Source organism: Hippopotamus amphibius, chromosome 13 (genome assembly GCF_030028045.1).
Source record: "Hippopotamus amphibius kiboko isolate mHipAmp2 chromosome 13, mHipAmp2.hap2, whole genome shotgun sequence".
Taxonomy (NCBI): domain Eukaryota; kingdom Metazoa; phylum Chordata; class Mammalia; order Artiodactyla; family Hippopotamidae; genus Hippopotamus; species Hippopotamus amphibius.
The window spans coordinates 289,156-311,073 of NC_080198.1; the positions used below are offsets into that span (position 1 = coordinate 289,156).

The 21,918-nt window shown below is 56.5% G+C and overlaps 1 protein-coding gene across 3 annotated transcripts in view; it reads right to left on the bottom strand.

Moving 5' to 3' along the window:
• Positions 1-20,815, bottom strand: part of ZXDC (ZXD family zinc finger C) — a 32,894-nt gene extending 12,079 nt beyond the window's left edge. For 2 of the 3 annotated variants that reach the window (XM_057705979.1, XM_057705980.1), the window contains exons 1-8: positions 19,903-20,815; positions 17,747-17,899; positions 17,582-17,660; positions 16,623-16,753; positions 13,674-13,844; positions 4,100-4,743; positions 3,193-3,255; positions 2,553-2,637 (exon numbers count right to left, since the gene is read on the bottom strand). In XM_057705979.1, the coding sequence (XP_057561962.1) occupies positions 2,553-2,637; positions 3,193-3,255; positions 4,100-4,743; positions 13,674-13,844; positions 16,623-16,753; positions 17,582-17,660; positions 17,747-17,899; positions 19,903-20,797 (2,221 nt within the window). In that variant the 5' untranslated portion in view covers positions 20,798-20,815. Of the gene's footprint in view, positions 1-2,552; positions 2,638-3,192; positions 3,256-4,093; positions 4,744-13,673; positions 13,845-16,622; positions 16,754-17,581; positions 17,661-17,746; positions 17,900-19,902 lie in introns of those variants that run through there. The other variant, XM_057705981.1, reaches the window with a different exon arrangement.
• Positions 20,816-21,918: the final 1,103 nt, after the last annotated feature.

Genomic DNA, 21,918 nt, shown 5'->3' on the forward strand with positions numbered 1-21,918 from the left:
TCTGATGTGACTGACTGAACGGACGAGGGGAGAAGGGACGGCTCTTCCATACAGAAAACTCTAACACACGCACAGGAGGAGGCACAGGGAAAGCTGCCACCAGACCGCCACAGCACCCGCAGCACAGGCCACGCTGCCCGCACGTGTGGAACACGCGGGCAAGTGAGTGGGACAGACCCTGCGCCGCGCGGGACCAGGCGGACCTTTCCCTGTGTCCCAGCTCCCAGGAAGGCGTCCCGAGGCCCCTGCAGACAGCCTAACGAGGTGGCTCGGGGCAGAGGCCTTGGGCCGCAGGGGACGTGGGCGTCAGCACTGACCACGGCGCCAGGGACAGGCCGGCCGGAAGCTTCCCTGGGAGTGTCCTCTGCCCGCGGCCGACTGTACCACGTCCCTTTGCGGCAATGATCCGTAACCGTGGGTTCTGTGCCCTTCTGGAGAATTTGTGAACCTAAAGAGTCACGCAGACTCTCAAACGTGCTGGTGGTCAGAGTGGAGTAATCCAGCAGGTCTGCACACCAGCCCACAGCAGCCACCTCAAAACAGACGTTTATTCAGTACAAAGGGAAAACCAGGAATTTAGCACGGAGGATACGGCAGACCCCACCTTAGCCCAGGGGGCAACGTCAGCCTCACCCCGACGTTTACTGCATGGACCAACCCCGATAAGATGCGGTGAGAAGGGCACCTCACTTCAGGCCCCCCAGAATGCATGACCTCGGTCCAATCAAGAGAAAGCACCAGGGAGGGACGCCCTGGACTATCGGGCCAGCATCTTGACACGAGCACCTGGAAGTGGAGGAGCAGACACAGATGGAGGAGGCCGAGGGGCCGACCCGGGACCCCGGGCAGCAGAGGGCCCTGGGGGGACCGTCACGGGCACGTGAAGTCCGAGCCCATCCGGGGCCCGAGGCCCCGGGCCTTCGCCAGCTCTGTGGACACGCGTGATCCCGGGACCTGTCCACACAGGGGAGGCTGGGTGAAGGGCACCGAAACTGGGGACAGCACATCCTGCGCGTCTAAAGCTCCTCCAAAGTAAAGGGTCGGTCCGGGAAACACAGAGCTGGCCCCGAAGGTTCTGGAAGAGGGACTGTGGGCCTCTGTCAGCTGTGACGGGACTCAAGAGGGGTTTCCAGGAGGACACATGGGGGCAAAGGTGAGCTTTCACGCTTCCAGAAGAAACTTTTCTACTGCCTTCACATGTGAAGGCTGGATACTGGACAGGTTCCAGATTCCTGTTTTCCTTAAAAGTCAGTAAGCGATTTAAATCGATGAGCATATACAATACCCTGACGACCCCTGCAGGAAGCAAAGAAACCAGCCAGCTCCTTATTCTGAGAACTGACAGAGAAAGACTGACATTTCTCCTGACCGTCTGGTACGAGCAGAAGTATCGTAGCTTAAAATGAGAAAGGAAAGAAATCAGCGACCTTCTGCACCCGACGCAGGCACAGGTCCAGACCCTGGGCACGGGCGGCTGGGCCGGCCGCCGGGGCTGCGGCAGAGCCCCACAGACTCTAACTCCCGTCAGAGCCGAGCCTCCAGCCAGGGGCACTGGTTTGTAGCAAACATGGAGATGGAGGGACCCGTTACCCCGACGCCATCGGCAAAATACAGACCTGCCAACCCGACGGGACAAACCGCCCAGGCTCTGCAACGCACACACGTGCACACACGAGAGACAAGGGCGGCGGGGAGGGATGCGTGCAGACGTGAAAGAGACCCAAGGGACGCACCCACGCGCGGTGAAGACGAGCCTTACTGCAGTGAGTCCAACACACAGATGCAAAAACCTTCATGGCCTCTGCAACGACTGAGAAGTGGAACACTTGCTAGACCCTGACGTTAAGGAAACACGCAGTTTTAACGTATAAAGGGGAGATAACAGTGCCTGGCATGTCTTCAAGTGTCCCTGTTTTTAAGAAGACAAGACTGAAGTATTACAAAACCAGCAATAAACAACCAAAACCGCCTCTACAGATGCCGCCCCAGAGCAGCTGTCTCCATGGAGCTGAGGCCCCAGTCCCCTCACCACCTCCGCCCTTGTGGATCCTGCCACCCCCCGCCCGGCTTCAGGAACCACAGGGCAGACCCTCCGCAGCGCAGCGGACACGGACAGGCACCACGCTCACCACGGGCAGTGTTTATTACTGCCCCAGAAAACAGGGTGTTATTATTTTAAATAAGATGCTACCACATTAAGAGAAAGATATAACACAGTATACCACTAGTCCTACATGCTTTTTGATACTTCTGAAATAAACTTTAGATAAATATTTTTTAAAAATGAAACCTACAAAACAACGCTACGTGAAGCGTTCAGCGTCCTCTTCACAAAAGGAAGGACCTCAGTTTCCCTTAAGCACGACTGGGTCCCGTGACTCCATTTTCAGGATGAACGGAGGAGGTCACACACGAGCAGGTCTGGCCTGATCCACTTAGTGTTTTTTCAAAATTCAAAAAAGGGGCTGACGTTTTAAAATGAGAAGCGTTCCTGCACTGCAGGGAGACCCCCAGCGCCACACCCCCGCCCCCCGCCCCGCGCACAGCCTCACCTGCGTGGCTCCCGGCTCCTTTCTGCTTTTGCTCCTTGGCTAGCTGAATGGCTCGCGAATCAGTTCTTGCGGAGCCCCCACCTTCCTGAGACCAAAGAAAAGCGCATCAGTGACGGGACCCAGCCGCAGAGGGAGGGGCGCAGGGACCTCCTGAGCGCGGGGTCGGCTTCCTGAACAGACCCCAGCAAAGGCTCAGAGAGTAACTGCCACGTCCAGTGACAGCGAGAGCTGCACGATGTCAGAGCTGGAACCACAGACATGATTCTATTATCCAGAAGAGCAACGTTTATTCCTTCAACGTCTAAAACATATTAAAATATTCGACACAGAAACCACCTTAAAGTCAACTGCAGACCACTCTGCTGTCTAAAACACAGAACCGGGGTCCCCGGTGACCACGCCCCTCCCTGGGCTGCAGGACGTGTCACACCACGCCCGCTCGGCGGTGCGCCCCTCGGAGGCTGCTCGGGGCAGGCGCTCCACTCCGGGTCACACCCGGCAGAGCAGTGAGGGCGTCACCGAACCCAGCACGTTTACCAAGGGACCTGACACACACACGCAGGACTGGGAGTGCCGTGCCCTGCAGACGCCCCGGGAGGACACAGTGGAACCCTCACCCCCACAGAGGCGCTGGGCGTACCTGCGGCCCCCTCGCCACGTGCCTTCTGGGCTCACAGATGCCAGGCTGGCCCACGTCACACAGCTAGCGAGAGAACGGACAGGGTCAGGGTCAGTCTTGCGCGGCACCAGCCCCTGGCCGCCGCCGCGGCCCTCACAGCGGGTGCCGGTTCCAAGGATTAACTTTTCTTTAAAGTGTAGTAAAATAAAACTTAACTTTTTGAATATAAACATCACCATCAAATTTAACCTGCACCACAAAGAAAAACCTACTTGATCACTCCCACCTGAGGCTGAGAAAAAAAGACTCTCTTCCAAGAATCTCTGATTAAATTACTTTAAGTTATATTAAATGTATAACTGACATATAGTTAAAATATACTAACTGTCAAGCCTCACAACTGGAGAAGTGCTCTTATCACCCTCCAAGACAAAGCCTGCCTGTTTTCTCTTGTTAATTCTAATTAAAATGGTTTGCATGGTTTTAGTTTCCATTAAACCTTTAGAGACAGTTGATGCGGCAATTCCTCTTGGTCACGAGTCTGCCTGAGGACCTGTTATTACGTGATAAGCTCAAACACAGAACGTTTCAACGTTATGAAACACCCCAGCTTTTTTTTTGGGAAAAGACACATTATCACGAAATCACAGAACTCGAAAAGACCTTTGAAATCATATAGCCAAAGGCCCTCATTTTAGAAATAAGTGAGAATTTAAGGCTCAGACACATTAAGTGATTTGCACAAGGTCATAAAAACGGGTCCATTCCAGACTCAAGGTTGGAATTCAGATTTCCAAACTTGCAGCCGAGGGCTCCATCCTTCTGCAAACCCCTAGGAAACGTCTGCGCGTAGAAGACCAATCCAGGACACCACACGAGCGTGCGAGACGTGAGCTATGTGCTGGTGACTGAACGGAGCCCTTCATACCAAGTAGAAGCCGCCGGTCCCCACACCGAGCCCGTCTCTCCGAGGACCGTGCTCCTCTGCGGGGCTGGACTCCACCGGCCGAGGCACCTCTCCGCTCCACTCCTGCCGCCCAAGGGCGTCGGGGCCAGGGGGCGAGTCCGGTTCCGCTTTGACGGGAACCAGCAGCTCCGGGGCACTGCTGTTTCCCTGGGGGCAGCTGGCGGAGGTCAAAGCCTGGGGGTCCCGACTCCAGCTCTTCACAGGCAGGGCCACCAGACAGCCCAGCGCCCCCGCACCCACAGCTGGCCCCTCGTCTGCAGGGAGGCTGCCCTGCTGGAGAACTGTGGCTGCCGGCCCAAGGACGAGGGGGCTGTCCAGGCCAGGCAGGACATCACCGTGGGCCACCAGGACCAGCGGGTCCGCTGGCCCTAAGGAAGCCTGACCGGCAGGGAGGTCCCCTCCGAGAGAGGCGCTCACAGGAGTCCCATCCACCGTCAGGATCCCAGGGCCCGGGGCCTCGGCGGGGGCCCCGGGGGCACCACTGCCGTCGCCCGGTGTGTCGAAGAGGACCGCCAGGTCCACGCTGCTGAACTCGCGCGGGCCGGGGCTGCCCAGGTCGCTGCTGGGCGTGAGAGTGCTCGGAGCTCCCAGCGGAGGGAAGAGGTCTGAAAAGAGAAGAGCGCGCGGGTGACCTCAGGCCCTCCAAGACCAGGGAGCGCTGTCTGTGCGCGAGATGTGTGCAGGCAGCCGCCGAGGGGAGAAGGACGGCTCTTCCTGCAGCCCCCGCCGACGACGTTTCTATCGCAAAACTGCGAGAGACGTCTACGCGAGCCGCCCGCCGAAAGGAAATAAACAGTGACCAAATTCAGAGCATATCATCTGCACTTGTCGTATTTCTTCAAAGCTGAAAAACTAGATCGATTTACCCTTCTTCTGCTAACCATCGAGTACCAAGGAAAACGTGTGGGAGAAATGCCAGTGATTCTTTGAGGAAGTTAAACATGGAAACCTCTCTTTCAAAACTTTCCGCAGTTTCATCAACAATCTTGATGACTCAGCTCCCCGTGATAAGACCAAGGAGAATCTAGGCAAACAGATACCAATTTGCTCATAAATTTCCTATTTAATTAGCATTCTGCTAATTTCACAAACATTTACTGGAAATCTGCCAACATGCAAGGGCCAGATACTCAGAAATCAACAAACTTTAACACAGAGCGTCCAGCATTAGGCCACGTCACGCCCTCACTCCAGCACCTTCTTGCCAATGTGACCCCTACACAGGAGCACTGTGAGGGGGCCCCAAACAGCCAATTCAGGGCCTGGCGGATTCCGATCACCATAACCAGATGCTCCCAAGCACCTATTTGTCACCAGACGAGACGGGGACAACCTCCCCAATGCCCTCCCCCCGCCCTGACCTGTCACCTACCCGCATAACAAGACCACATCACATCATAAACGCAGGGCCTGGAATGCACCCCGGACACCTACCAGACACAAGACCACGTCACATGATAAATGTGCCACCTGGGATGCGCCCCGATCACCTATCTGACACGAGACCACGTGACATCATAAACGTGGGGTCTGGACAACTGGCTCATGATGGCAGAGTAGAAGGACGTTCGCTCACGCTCTCCTGCAAGAGCACCAGATCACAACTACCTGCTGAGCAATCACCGACAGAAAGACACTGGAACACACCAAAAAAGACACCCCACATCCAGAGACAAAGGAGAAGCCGCAATGAGACGGCAGGAGTGCCGCAATCACGGTAAAATAAAATCCCATAACCGCTGGGTGGGCGACTCACAAACTGGAGAACAGTTACACCACAAAAGCCCACCCACTGGAGTGAGGGTTCTGAGCCCCACATTAGGCTTCCCAACCTGGGGGTCTGGCAACAGGAGGAGGAATCCCCAGAGAATCAGACTTTGAAGGCCAGCAGGATTTGACTGCAGGACCTCCACAGGACTGGGGGAAACGGAGACTCCACTCTTGGAGGGCACACAAAAACGTGTGCTCACCAGGACCTGGGGGAAGGAGCAGTAACCCCATAGGAGACTGAACCAGACCTCCTGCTGGTGCTGGAGGGTCGCCCACGGAGGTGGGGGGCAGCTGTGGCTCACTGCAGGGACAGGGACACTAGTGGCAGGGGTTCTGGGACGTGCTCATTGGTGTGAGCCCTCCCGGAGTCCTCTATTAGCCCCACCAAACAGCCTGTAAGCTCCAGTGCTGGGTCACCTCAGGCCAAACAACCAACAGGGAGGGAACTCGGCCCCACCCATCAGCAGACAAGCAGAGTGAAGTCTGACGGAGCTCCGCCCACCAGAGCAACACCCAGCCCTACCTACCACCAGTCCCTCCCATCGGGAAGGTGCACAAGCCTCTCAGATAGCCTCAGCCACCAGAGCGCAGACAGCAGCAGCAAGAAGAACCACAACCCTGCAGCCTGCAGAACAAAAACCACAGCCACCGAAAAACAAAATGAAAATGCAAAGGATTATGTACCAGATGAAGGAACAAGATAAAACCCCTGAAACATAACTAAATGAAGTGGAGACAGGCACCCTTCCAGAAAAAGAATTCATGATAATGACGGTGAAGATGATCCAGGCCCTCAGAAAAAGACTGGATGCAAAGATCGAAAAGATGCAAGAAATGATTATCAAAGACCCAGAAGAAGAACAGCACAGAGATATGCACCACCATAACTGAAATGGAAAACACACTAGAAGAGCCAACAGCAGATCAACTGAGGCAGAAGAACAGATAAGTGGCCTGGAAGACAGAAGGGTGGAAATCACTGCCGAGGAACAGAATAGAGAGAAAAGAATGAAAAGAACTGAAGACAGCCTGAGAGAACTCCGGGACAACGTTAAATGCACCAACACTCACATTATAGGGGTCCCAGAAGAAGAAGAGACAGAGAAAGGACTCGAGAAAATATCTGGAGAGATTATACTTGAAAACGTCCCTAACGTGGGAAAGGAAACAGGCACCCAAGTCCAGGAAGTGCAGAGTCCCAGGCAGGATAAACCCAAGGAGAAACACGTTGAGACAGATACTAATCCAACTGACAAAAATTAACAAAGAAAATTGTTAACTGACAAAGAAAAATCGACAAAGAAAAATCATTAAAAGCAACAGGGAAAAACGACAAATAACACACAAGGGAACTCCCATAAAGTTAACAGCTGATTTCTCAGCAGAAATCCTGCAAACCAGAAGGGAGTGGCATGATACATTTAAAGTGATGAAAGGGAAGAACCTACAACCAAGAATACTCTACCCAGCAAGGATCTCATTCAGATTCAACGGAGAAATCAAAACCTTTACAGACAAGCAACAGTTAAGAGAGTTCAGCACCACCACACCAGCCCTACAACAAATGCTAAAGGAACTTCTCTAAGTGGGAAACACAAGAGAAAAAAAGGACCTACAAAAACAAAAACAATTAAGAAAATGGAAATAGGAACATACATATCGATAATTACCTTGAATGTAAATGGACTAAATATGCTCCAACAAAAAGACACAGACTGGCTGAATGGATACAAAAACAAGACCCACATATATGCTGTCTACAAGAGACCACTTCAGACCTAGGGATACATACAGACTGAAAATGAAGGGATGGAAAAAGATATTCCATGCAAATGGAAATCAAAAGAAAGCTGGAGTAGCAATAGTCACATCAGATAAAACAGACTTTAAAATAAAGACTGTCACAAGAGACGAGGAAGGACACTACATAAAGATCGAGGGATCAATCCAAGAAAAGGAGATAACAATTATAAACATATATGCACCCAATAGAGGAGCACCCCAATACATAAGGCAAATGCTAACAACTATGAAAGAGGAAATCAACAGCAACACAATAATAGTGGGGGACTTCAACACCCCACGTACACCAATGGACACATCATCCAGACAGAAAGTTAATAAGGAAACACGAGCTTTAAATGACACAATAAACCAGACGGATTCAATAGAGATCTATAGGACATTCCACTCAGAAACAGAAGATTACATTTTCTTCTCAAGTGCACACGGAACATTTTCCAGGATTGATCACATCTTGGGTCACAAATCAAGCCTCAATAAACTTTAGAAAACTGAAATCATATCAAGCAACTTTTCTGACCACAATGCTATCAGATTAGAAATAAATTACAGGAAAAAAAAATTAAAAACACCAACACATGGAGGCTAAACAATACACTACAAAATAACCAAGAGATCGCTGGAGAAATCAAAGAGGAAATCAAACATACGCAGAGGGACTTTCCTGGGTGGCGCAGTGGTTATGAATCCACCTGCCAACGCAGGGGACACGGGTTCAATCCCTGCTCTGGGAAGATTCCACATGCAGTGGAGCAACTAAGCCCGTGTGCCACAACTGCTAAGTCTATGCTCTAGAGCCCGTGTGCTGCAACTACTGAGCCCGCACGCCTAGAGCCCATGCTCTGCAACAAGAGAAGCCACTGCAATGAGAAGCCCGTGTACCACAACAGAGTAGCCCCCACTCACCATAACTAGAGAAAGTCCATGCAGAGCAACAAAGACCCAATACACCCAAAAATAAATAAAAATAAATAAATCTTTAAAAAACAAACAAACAAACAAAAAACCTAGAGACAAATGACAATGAAAACACAAAGATCCAAAACCTATGGGATGCAGCAAAAGCAGTTCTAAGAGGGAAGTTTATACCAATACAATCCTACCTCAAGAAACAAGAAAAATCCCAAATAAACAATCTAACCTTACACCTGAAGAAATCAGAGGAAGAAGAACAAACAAAACCCAAAGTTAGTAGAAGGAAAGAAATCATAAAGATCAGAGCAGAAATAAATGAAATAGAAACAAAGAAAACAAGAGCAAAAATCAATAAAACTTAGTCTTTGAGAAGATAAACAAGACTGATGAGCCGTTAGCCAGACTCATCAAGAAAGTGAGAGGACTCAAATCAATAAAATTAAAAATGAAACGAGAAGTTACAACAGGCACCTCAGAAATACAGAGGATTGTAAGAGACTACTACAAGCAACTATATGCCAATAAAATGGACAACCTGGAAGAAACAGACAAATTCTTAGAGAGGTACAACTTTCCAAGACTGAACCAGGAAGTAGAAAATATGAACAAACTAATCACAAGCACTGAAATTGAAACTGTAATTAAAAATCTTCCAACAAACAAAAGTCCAGGACCAAATGGTCTCACAGGTGAATTCTATCCAACATTTAGAGAAAAGCTAACACTCATCCTTCTCAAACTCTTCCAAACAACTGCAGAGGAAGGAACACTTCCAAACTCATTCTAAGAGGCCACCATCACCCTGATACCAAAACCAGACATAGATACTACAAAAAAAGAAAATCACAGACCAATATCACTGATGAACATAGATGCAAAAATCCTCAACAGAATATTAGCAAACAGAATCCAAAAATTCATAGAAAGGATCATACATGGACTTCCCTCGTGACGCAGTGGTTAAGAATGCGCCTGCCAATGCAAGAGACACGGGTTCGAGCTCTGGTCTGGGAAGACCCCACATGCCGAGGAGCAACTAGGCCTGTGCACCACAACTACTGAGCCTGCACTGTAGAGTCCGTGAGCCACAATTACTGGGTCTGCGTGCTGCAACTACTGAAGCTCATGTGCCTAGAGCCTGTGCTCCGCAAGAGAAGCCGCTGCTATGAGAAGCCCATGCACCAGAACGAAGAGTAGCCCTGCTCGCCGCAATAAAGCCCGTGCGCAGCAACGAAGAACCAACACATAAATAAATAAATAAATACACACATACATACATACATAAATTTATGTATGTATTTATTTAAAAATAAAAAAAGGACCATACACCATGATCAAGTGGGGTTTATCCCTGGAATGCAAGGATTCTTCAATAGACGCAAATCAATCAATGTGATACACCATATTAACAAACTGAAAGATAAAAACCACATGATCATCTCAATAGACGGAGAAAAAGCTTCTTACAAAATTCAACACCCATCTATGATAAAAACTCTCCAGAAAATGGACACAGAGGGAACCTACCTCAACATAATAAAGGCCACATACGACACACCCACAGCAAACATCATTCTCAATGTGAAAAACTGAAAGCATTCCCTCTAAGATCAGGAACAAGACAAGGATGTCCACCCTCGCCACTACTATTCAACATAGCTTTGGAAGTCCTTGCCACGGCAGTCAGAGAAGAAAAGGAAATAAAAGGAATCCAAATTGGGAAAAAAGTAAAACTGTCACTGATTGCAGATACAATGATACACAGAAAATTCTAAAGATACCAGCAGAAAACTACTAGAGGTCATCAATGAATCTGGTAAAGTTGCAGGATATGAAATTAATGCACAGAAATCTCTTGCATTTTCTATACACGAACAGTGAAAGATCAGAAAGAGAAATTAAGGAAACTATCCCATTCACCACTGCAACAAAAAGAATAAAATAGCTAGGAATAAACCTAACCAAGGAGGTAAAAGACCTGTACTCAGAAAACCATAAGAAACTAATGAAAGAAATCAAACGACACAAACAGATGGAGTGATACACCATGTTCTTGGGTTGGAAGAAACAGTATTGTGAAAATGACTATACTACCCAAAACAATCTACAGATTCAATGCAATCTCTATTAAATTACCAATGGCATTTTTTACAGAACTGGAACAAAAAATCTTAAAATTTGTATGGAGACAGAAAAGACCCCGAATAGCCAAAGCAACCTTGACCAAAAAAAAAAAAAAAAAAAAACAAAACTGGAGAAACCAGACTCCCTGACTTCAGACTACACTACAAAGCTACAGTAATCAAGACAATATGGTACTGGTGCAAAGACAGATATACAGATCAATGGAACAGGATAGAAAGCCCAGAGATAAACTATGGTCACCTAATTTATGCAAAGGAGGCAAGAACATACAATGGAGAAAAGGCAGCCTCTTCAGTAAGCAGTGCTGGGAAAATGGACAGCTACATGTAAAAGGATGAAAGTAGAACATTCCCTAACACCATACATAAAAATAAAGTCAAAATGGATTAAAGACCTACATGTAAGACTGGACACTATAAAACTCTTAAAGGAAAACATAGGAAAAACACTCGTAGACATAAATCACAGCAAGATCTTTTTCGACCCACATTCTAGAGTAACAGAAGTAAAAACAAAAGTAAACAAGTGGGACCTCATGAAACTTAGAAGCTTTTGCACAGCAAAGGAAACTATAAACAAGATGAAAAGACAACCCTCAGAATGGGAGAAAATATTTGCAAACAAATCAACAAAGGATTAATCTCCCAAATATATAAACAGTTCATCCAGCTCAATATCAAAAAAACAAACAACCCAATCAAAAAATGGGCAGAAGACCTAAATAGGCATTTCTCCAAAGAAGACATACAGAGGGCCAAGAGGCGCAGGAAAAGCTGCTCAACATCACGAATTATTAGAGAAATGCAAATCAAAACTACAATGAGGTATCACCTCACACCAGTTAGAAGGGGCATCATCAGAAAACCTACAAACAGTAAATGCTGGAGAGGGTGTGGAGAAAAGGGAAAACTCTTACACTGCTGGTGGGAATGTAAATTGATACAGCCACTATGGAGAACAGTATGGCGGTTCCTTAAAAAATTAAAAATAGAATTACCGCATAACCCAGCAATCCCACTACTGGGCATGTACCCTGAGAAAACCGTTAATTCAAAAAAATGTGGGGCTTTCCTGGTGGCGCAGTGGTTAAGAATTCGCCTACCAATGCAGGGGACACGGGTTTGATCCCTGGTCCGGGGAGACCCCACACACTGAGGAGCAACTAAGCCCGTGTGCCACAACCACTGAGCCCATACTCCAGAATCTGTGTGCCACAACTATGGAGCCCACGAGCCACAACTACTGAAGCCCATGGGCCTAGAGCCTGTGCTCTACAGTAAGAGAAGCCACTGCAATGAAGGCCCGTGCACCACAATGAAGAGTAGCCCCTGCTTACTGCAACTAGAGAAAGCCCAGGTGTAGCAACAAAGACTCAACGCAGCGAGCAAATAATTAAATAAATAGAAGACACATGCACCCCAATGTTCATTGCAGCACTATTTACAACAGCCAGATCATGGAAGCAACCTAAATGTCCATCGACAGGTGAATGGATAAAGAAGATGTGGTACGTATGTAATACGGAATATTACTCAGCCATGCAAAGGAATGAAATTGGGACATTTGTAGAGAGACGGATGTAGAGACTGTCATACAGAGTAAAGTGAGTCAGAAAGAGAAAAACAAGTATCCTGTGTTAACTCATATATTTGGAATGTAGAAAAATGGTGCAGGAGAATCCGTTTGCAAGGCAGAAACAGAGACACAGAGAGAACAAACGTATGGACACCGAGGTGGGAATGCGGGGGGCTGGGGGGGAATGAATGGGGAGACTGGGATTGCCACACCTACACTAACATGTGTAACATAGACAATAATAAGGAAAAGAATGGATATATGTGTATAAATGAATCACTTTGCTAAAAAAAAAAAATATGCAGGACCTGGGATGCACCCGGGTCACCTATGTGACACATGCCCACGTCTCATCATAAACGCAGGGCCTGGGACAACCACCCCTCCACTCGGCAGCAACCAGGCAGGGGGTCACGTTACATTACAGTGAGGAGCACGGGACGCCCCGCAATCACCTGACACGTGACCACGTCACATAGTAAATGCGGGGCCCGGGACATCCCCCGGCCACCTACCCGACACGAGACCATGTCCCATCATAACTGCGGGGCCTGGGACTCCCCCGACCCCGATCACCTACCCACGTGAGACCACGTCACATCATAAATATGGGGCCCTGGACGCCCCCTGGTCACCTACCCAACACGTGCTTCGCATGGCAATGCCTCTCCCAGGACCACAGAGCTGGGACATGGCTGTGCCCAAGGCTGGGGCGGCTTGCCACGTGGGTGGCACTGAGCAGGGCCTGGCAGCAGCTGCTCGGGTGACTACAGCTAGGACATCCCTCTCCAGGCCCTGCCAGGAGCAGCAGGCCCGCCTCGGCCCCAGGGAGCAGGGAGGCGGGCGGCGCCAGGGGAGAGGCAGCCCCACGGCCCCTCGGCCCCTCCGCGCCCTGCCCGGGGGCCTGTGCAGGCGGCCTGGAGGGGCAGGATTCTAAGTCCCAGGCCTCCTGGTCTGTGAGCCCAGAGTCGCCCCCAGGCTCATCGCGGTTCATGCTCTGCCGCTGTCACGTCCAGAAACAGCTCTGTTCTGTCTCCGAGGCCTCTCCTGGGCAGCGGGATGGACAGGGGGAGCTGAAGCAGACAGATGCAGCGGAAGGGCAAGCTCAGAATACAGGGCAAGGGCACAGAGAGACTCAGGAGCCCAGAGACACGCGGGAGCACCTCAGAGACAAGGGCGGGTGAGGGGGTCAGAGGCAGGATGTGGCAGCAGAGAGGCGGTGCGGCGTGGCCGCTGCAGTCCCCGGCCTGGGCGCCGAGGAGGGAGCCACAGGCCGCGTGCCTGACACAGGCGCAGTGGCACCCTCGGGGCCGTGAGCGGGGCCCACCTGGGTGCCGGTGGTGCTGCCTGACCACGTGGGCCTTCATGCTGTGCTTGGAGGCGAACAGCCGGTCGCAGCTGGACACTGGGCACCTGCTCTTTGGAGCGGCCACATCCTGCAGGTGCTTCTTGGAGTGAATGTAGAGGCTGCTTCGCGCCGAGAACCTGGCACAGCACCCTGGGCAGAGAGGGGGACACATGTCAGCCTGAGGGTCCCCGTCCCACCAGCACCAGACGGGGCACGCCCCCACTCTGCCACCAACGAGCGCCCCTCAGGCAGCGTCACGAGGAGCCCTGAAGCCCGGCATCAGCCGCGGATACGACGTGCAACCTGGACAAGCTAACTCCGGGCCTGCTTCGTGCCCCCCAACCCAGGGCTGCGTGGACAACTCCATCCTTCAACCGCTAAAGTCACACTGACCACCTCTATTAAGCTGCTACTGGAAGAAAACCTGTGACCCCGTGACATCTGGGGTTGGAGGCCATTCCCACAGACCCATCACTTCCTCTCATTTCGCCTCTGAGAAGCTGCTGCCCAGAGGGGCTGAGCAGGTAGCTGGGAATCGGGGGCAGGAGGGGAACCTGGAGCTGGCCCTGCCCGAGTCCGCAGAGCACAGACACGCACTGGGGCAGACGAAACCACCAGGCAAACCCAGAAATACAGCCAACCTTCTCCACGCCCCGCCGTCCCACCGCTGGAGCTCGGCACAGTGGGGTCACGGGTGGGAAGAAGGGTTCCTGGCGGCCACAAGCGCGTGACCTGGCAGGGACACGTAAGTAACCAGCTACGCTGACAATGGTGGACGGAGGCCAAGGGTCGGGCCGCCCGGCGTCCCGGGAGCAGAGGACAGCGCACCCCGAGAGGAGGGAGGGTCTCAGGAGACAGGCCACGCGTGAGGTGCGGAGTGGCGGGGTCACCACAGCCGAGAAGGTGTGTGGCTGCAGGGCCGCCGAGCCAGGGCGTGGGGCCCCGGGCAGAGCTGCGCCCTGGAGCTGCGGGACCGGGTCCCACCAGCGTGTGGGGACTGAACGGTCCTCATGGTGCCCGGAAGAGACGCCACAGCGGCAGTATGTGACGGCATGCCTCGGGATGGCGAGGGGGCCGCTGGAGCCCAGGGCCTGGAGAAGGGCTATCTTAGGAAAAGAGGCTACAGGATAGGATACGGCCACAGGAGTGACGGCTCTGCCGCTTCCGAGAGGCGTTTTAACTGATTTCATTTTCAAACAATACTTAAAACCTGTTTCCAGGTCAGGCTCAGCACAGGGCACTTGGAAAACACAACAGAGAGAAGAGACCCCTCGGATCTCACCCCCAGGGAGGGCCCTGTGCTCCACACCCTCTCCCGCTGGGACCCGCACACAGACTTGCAGAGGCCGAGGCGCCGGCGGGGCCCGCGCACACCTCCTCTCGCACTGCCTTCCCGAGCGCGGGGGCGACCTCAACACGGACGTCCGCACGCTCCCGCCGGCTCGGGGTTCCATTCGTAAAGACACTTGCCAACCAACAGGGAACCAGACAGGCCTCAGTTTCATTCACGTTTCCTTTGATGATCAGGAGTGTGATCATTTCTCACGTGTGTCACCCTACCTCTCCTCCTACTTGCAACACAATCTATCGAGACGTGTGTCACTTCTTTACGCATCAAAGACATTCATAAACAGCCCCACACATTTCTGCCACGTAACCACCACCCAGGGGAAGCGCAGAAGCAACGCATCCGTGACACCCTTCCCTCCACACCCAACTCGCCGGGAGTCTGCTCAGCTCCCACCCTCCGCTCCCGGGGGACCGCGGCAGACAGAGGCCCGAGAAGCCCCCCCGGGCACACTCGCTGCCGTGCCCCCTCCCCGCCCTCTCCTTCTCCTGCTGCTACTGAGGAAAAGACGGGTAGTGGTGGCTTTTTTACTTTATTATGGCAGGTATCCAACACCTACTGAAACAGAGAAAACACAGCCACCCAGACTCCAGGACCGTCCACTCTCAGCAAATCCAAAAGAGGGTTCTGGGGTCCCTCCCCCAGCCCCGCCCGCACCTCCACTCCCCGACCAGGCGCTGCTGATCACCCCCGACGGCAAGCCAGCGCACAGCTCTCGAGGATGCTTTACCCAAAGCAAAAGCCACCCTTCTGCCTCACTGGCTCTGCCCCTCAATCCGGCTCTTTCCCTCAAGCCCCTCTAGGACGGGGGCACAAGCCTCTCCCTGCGCGCCTCCGCCCACCTCTCAGACCTGCTGCCGCCAGGGGAGCCCCGCAGGCCTCACCCAGCCCACTTGCCTCCCTTCCCAAACACCATCTCCTGTGGGCCCAGTGCCCACCTCTGCCCCGCGTGTCCTGCTCAAGCCCCTCCCAGGGCTCCCTCTACGCTCCTGCCTGCATCTACGGCCATCCCCTGGGCTCAGTCCCAGCCCTTCTTCTTTTACCTAACAGGGAATGACGTGTGCTGACGTTCTCTCGGCCCTTCATTAAACTCACTCACCCGCCGGGCCCCCACAAGCAGCCGAGCGTCACCCCCACCTTACGGATGAGGCGGGGAGGCAGAGCCGAGCTGCTCGCCCAGGTCACAAGAGCTGCTGCGGCGGCAGAGCTGGGAGCTGCACGCAGGGGTCTGACCCCAGCCCCCCCCCCCCACACCGTACCTCCTCTCTGCAGCACACGCTGTTCCCCGAGACCTGCGCCCACGGCCCCGGCCACGGCTGTGCGCGCTGCCCCACCCCCAGCCCACCCCTCACCACCCCAGCAACACCTCCCCGGCCTTCTGAGCATCTGCCGGGAGAGCCCGCAGGTACCTGAAACCCGGCAAGTCCAAACCCACCTCCTGCCCCCCGCACCCAGCCCCACCCCAGCCCCGCCGCCCTGTGTCCCCATCTCAACTGAGACGCCGATCCAGCCGCCGCCGCCACCCCCGCCGCTCCCACCCCGGAACCCGCGCAGCAGCCGCGCGGCCGGCTCACACCTACCCTCCACAGGACACGCGAAGGGCTTGGTGCCCAGGTGGGTGACACTGTGGCCCTTGAGGTGCTCGGCCCTGGTGAAGGACTTCCCGCAGCCCTCGACGGGGCAGGGGAAGCGGCGGTCATCGTCGTGCTTCCTGCGGGACAGAGAGCAGCGGGCGGTGAGCAGCCACAGCCGGAGGCCCCAGCCGCACGGGTGACGACGCGGCTGAAGCTCTGCAGAGCATGCCCGACTACATGCTCTCTACGTTACGGGGAGAAAAGCCATATTTCATAAAGACCTTGACTTTGTCTCTAGCCCTCGTGGGCAGGTCAGCTTCCCGGCGGAGGCGACGGCACACTCAGACGCGGAGCCGTGGGCGGCTCCCACCCAGGAGCGGCCGCCTGCCCGGGGCCCGCTGAAGCCACTGCCCCGCTCGGCAGGCCGCACAGGCTGTCCCGCCGCTGGGGCCCTCCCCTCACACACGCGGGCCTGCTCTAGGGAACCCCCTGGGCCCAGCTGTGCCAGTACAGACACGCCACCCGACCTCTCTGGGCCCCAGTGCAAAACAGGAGAACGAGCGCTTCAGTGTCAGAGCTGCTGAGAGGCCAAATGAGGGACACCGGCCAGGAGCCGGGTGTCAGGTGTACACGGGCCCAGTCCTCCAAGGCGTTGTCACCACCGTGGGAAGTTTCTACTGACGCGAGGAAGGTTCAGCCTGTGACTTCAATTTTTTTAATTATCAAACTGCACGTGAAGTATACCCATTAAACGTAAAAACAACCACACACAGAAAAAACTGACTTCGGGTGATCAGATTCTGTGTGGTTTTCTTCTCACACGTTTGCTGAATTTCCCAAGTTATCCACGTTGGTTTTGTATAACTTAAAGAACTCCACGGGTTATTCTATCTCTAGGCTTCTGCTACTAACAGACAACTCACTCGTTTTCAAAACGGATAATTCAACCAAAACGTAAAGGTTACCTTTTGTGCCTCAGGAGTTTAGACATGCTGGTGAAGGTCCAGCCACAGCTGTCAGAGTCACAGATAAAAGGTCTCTCGCCTCAGAAAAGAAAGAAAGCACACCGCGCGATCACAAACGGGAGCTGCGTGGAGGGCACGCGGGGCCCAGGTGTCCCAGCGCGTTACCTGTGTGGCTCCTCAGGTGGATCTTCAGGCGACAGGCTTTGTCGTACTGCTTGCTGCACCCAGGGAAGGAGCACGAGAAGAGTTCCTGTTCCCTGAAGTGGGCCCGGTTGTGGGAGAACAGCGCGCTCACCGTGATGAACGTCTTCTCGCAGCCTGCACGGAGGACACACACGCCTGCTCACTGGCCCGACACACAGCACGGGACACGCGGCACCAGCCACCGCCCCAGGACGCTGCCCGACGCCGCAGGAGCAGCTCCGGCACTTGGCGTCTGCGGCGCAGCAGCGCAGGCAGGGGTGGCCCGGGGCAGCCCGTGGGACAGGCCACCTGTCCCGATGGGACCCGGAAACAAGCACTCGCTTAGGGAAAGCCCGCCAGCACCGCCACCGGCTGCCGTTCTGCGGCACAGACGCGGAGGCCACGGCGGCGACTCCCCCGCCCAGCCCGTGGACGGTGAGACCGTAAAGCCGACGAGAGCAACCAGGCGCTCAGGAACGAGATTCTGCCCGGTCGGGCTGAGGGTGGAAGGGCGGCGCACCACGGCAGTGACCGCTGGGACGCTCCCAGGCGCAGGCGCGGGCGCGAGGCCGCAGCCCCCTCCGCGCACGCCTCCTCCCCGACCTCCTCGGCGGCCGGCAGCCCGGCCTCGGGCGCTGAGCGTCTCTCCCTCAGGCCCGCTGCCTCGGGGTTCCCTGCTCTACGCGGGGTCCCCTTCGCTCGCGCGGCCTTTTCCCACCACCCGCACCTTCACCCTCAGCCGAGCCACCGGACTGCACAGCACTGGCTCCCCTCGGACAGAAAGGCTCAGCTTCAAACAGGGCAGGAAACGCGGGGCGACAGCACGCCTCCCGGAGCCCCGCCGGCGCCGCCCAGCGGGCCCAGCGCCGTGCAGGGGACCGTGCAGGGCGCCGGCCCGGGCAGCCCCCCTTCCGCGGCCACTCTTCGCGGGGGGACGCCGACCGTCCTGAGCGCCCCACCGTCCCCTCGGGCATGAACCTGTCTCTCCCCAGAGGCCCCGGCCGGGCCTGAGTGCGGGCTGCGGTGTCCCCCCCACTGGGCCGGCCGGACCGGAGCAGCCGCGGCAGGACGCGCCCCCCCGACCCACGGTCCCCCTCCGGACCCAGCCCCGCAGCCCTGCCCACGCGCAGGCGCCTCCGCCTCCCCCCGGGCCACCCTCGGGACCTTCCGGCCTGGAGCGCTTCACGGGGCTTCCCTGGTCCCCTCCTGCTCCCCCCACCTCAGACACACACCCCACCGACCGCTCGCCTCTAAACCCCCGGGGGGACCCGAGCCCGGAAGCAGGCGGGATGCCCGCCCCTCCCGGAGCGACGCTCAGAAGGCCGCCCTCTGAGCTGGTCACCACGAGCCGCCGCCAGGCCCCACGCGCAGAGCCGACAGAGACGCTGCACCGGCGGCCAGGGCCCCGCTCTCCGCAGACGGAGGTGCGCGGGACAGGCCCCGGCGCGCGGCGTCCCCCCCGCCCTTCAGGACGCTTCACACCCCACACGAGGCGCAGCGCGCGCCCCGCCCCCGGCACGCACAGCCGGCCGCCGGGCGCACACGCGAGCTCGGAGCCCCTCCCGCACCGCTCCCTGCCTCGGCGCTGCGGCGCGGCCCCCGCTCCCCAGGCCCTCCTTCCCGGGCGGGAACCTCCCCTCTGCAGAGGGACACCCCCCCAGAGCAGCTAGAGTCGCCTATCCCGCTTCAGGGGCGCTCACGGCCGGGAGAGACCCCTCGTCCCGCTGCGTCCACCCGCCCAGTCTCTCCATCCGAAGATGAAGACGACGCGCAGGGCTCCACACAACCGCGAGATCCGAAGGAGAGGAAGGTTCTAACGGCATAAAAGCGGGGGCACCGTACCCCCGCGAAGACGCCCTCGGCGCCTCAAGGTCTCGCCCGGGCCGAGCGTCCCCGCGTCCCCGCAGCCGGGACCGAGGGACCGCGCAGGACGGCGCGCCGACACGCCGGGCACAGCTTTTCCCAGAGACGAGGCCGGGCTCCAACCCCCGTCTCTGCCAAGACGCCGGGGACCGGGCTCCCCGCACGCACCCGGGGCAGGGCGCCGAGGGTCCCCGAGCTGCCTCGCCCCGCAGGCCCGGAGGCCAGGCCGGGGCGGGAGGCGGAGAGCCGCCGCGCCCGCGCGCCCGCCCGCTCACCGGGGAAGTCGCACTTGTAGGGCCGCTCGGGCTCGAAGTGGCAGCGCTGGTGCGAGCTGAGCCGGGCGTGCGTGGGGAAGCGCTCGGCGCACACCTCGCACTTGAACACGCTCTCCTGCTCGTGGCCCTTCATGTGCGCCTTGAGGTTGTACACGGTGGTGAACTTCTTGCCGCAGCCGCCCACCGGGCAGCCGAACGGCCGCAGCTTGTCGTGCGACTGCAGGTGCCGCTTGAGCTTGTAGGCCGTGGTGAAGGCCCAGCCGCAGCCGTCCAGCGGGCACCTGAAGGGCCGCCGGGCCCGGCCGCCGCCGTGCGTCAGCAGGTGCACCTGCAGCTGCTGCTTCCTGGCGAAGGCGAGCGCGCACTGCGGCTCGGGGCAGCGGTAGCCGGGGCCGGCGGGCGCGCGGCGGGCCTCGGCCGGGCCGGCGGCCTCCCGGCCGGACGGCGGGCCCCGGCTCGGCGCAGCCAGCGCGAGGACGCCGCGCTCCAGGCGCGCCAGCAGGTCCCGGCCGCCGGCGGCCACGGGGCCCGCAAGGGGCGCGTCAGGCCGGGGGGCCGGGGCCGCGGCGCAGGGCGCCGGGTGGGGGCGGCCGGCCAGGCTCGCGGCGGCGCCGGGCTCCGGCTCCGGCTCGCTGCCCCGCCGCCCCGGGGCCTCGGCCTCGCCGCGCGCCACGTCCAGCAGCACCACGAAGGAGTCGTCGTCGGCGCCGGGGCCCGCCGGCCGGGCCTCCCCGCGCCGCGGCCCCTGCGCGCCGTCCTCGGGGCCCCGCAGCAGCAGCAGGCGGCGGCGCGCGGGGCCCGGGGCTCTGCGGGTCCGACCGGGGTCGCCGCCGAGCTGGGGTCCGCGCGCGGCGGGAGCCGGGGCCGGGGCGGCGAGCAGCCCCGCGGCGTCCATCTTGGGCCGCTGCGCGTCCAGCCGCCGCCTCGCCGGAAGCGCCGCCCCGCAAGCCCGCCCGCCGAGCGCGACGCCGTGCGCGACGCACGCGGGTCGGCGCCAAAGCCCGGCGCGGAGCACGGCCCGGAGAGCGCCGCAGCCGGTCCCAGGGGCGCGTGCGCGTGCGCGGGGCGGCGGGCGGGGCGAGGGGCCGTGTGACGTCAGGGCGGCGCGCGTCGGGACGGTCCGGCGGCGCGACGCCGCCTCAGCGGGCGCCGCCTCTCCTCCCGCCTCTCGCGCGCGTGCGCGGGCGCCGACCCGGCCCCGCCCTGCCCCGCCCGCCCTCCCGGAGCGGTCCGGGCGTGCGCCGTCGCCCGCCGGACTGGGGTCCGGCCCTGGGGGGCTACCCCCGAGGCCCTCCCCGCGCCTGGGGCCGCGCTCACGGCGGGGCCTTGCGCGTCCCGGGCCCCCGGCGCCTCCGCGAGGACGTGCCGCGCCGGGGGCTCCGCACAGGCGTGTGGGTGCAGGAGCGCTTTGTTGTTAAAAGTGCTGTGAAAAGAGGGTGCTTCGGCCCCACACAGGAGCCCCTCCATACATAAGGCAAATGCTAACCACTGTGAAAGAGGAAAGCGACAGGAACACAGTAATACTGGGGGACCTGAACACCCCACTCGCACCAATGGACAGATCATCCGCACAGAAAATTGATAAGGACACACAAGCTTTAAATGACACAATAAACCAGCTGGATTTCATAGATATCTATAGGGCATTACATCCAAAAACAGCAGATTACACGTTCTTCTCCAGTGCACATGGAACATTCTCCAGGATAGATCACATTTGGAGTCATAGGTCAAGCCTTGGTAAATTCAAGAAAATTGAAATCATATCAAGCACCTTTTCTGACCACAACGCTATGAGATTAGAAATCAATTAGAGGAAAAAAACTGTAAAAAGCACAAACACATGGAGGCTAAACAATACGCTACTAAATAACCAAGAGATCACTGAAGAAATCAAAGAGGAAATCAAAAAATACCTAGAGACAAATGACAATGAAAATACAACGATGCAAAACCTACGGGATCCAGCAAAGGCAGTTCTAAGAGGGAAGTTTATAGCAATACAATCCTACCTCA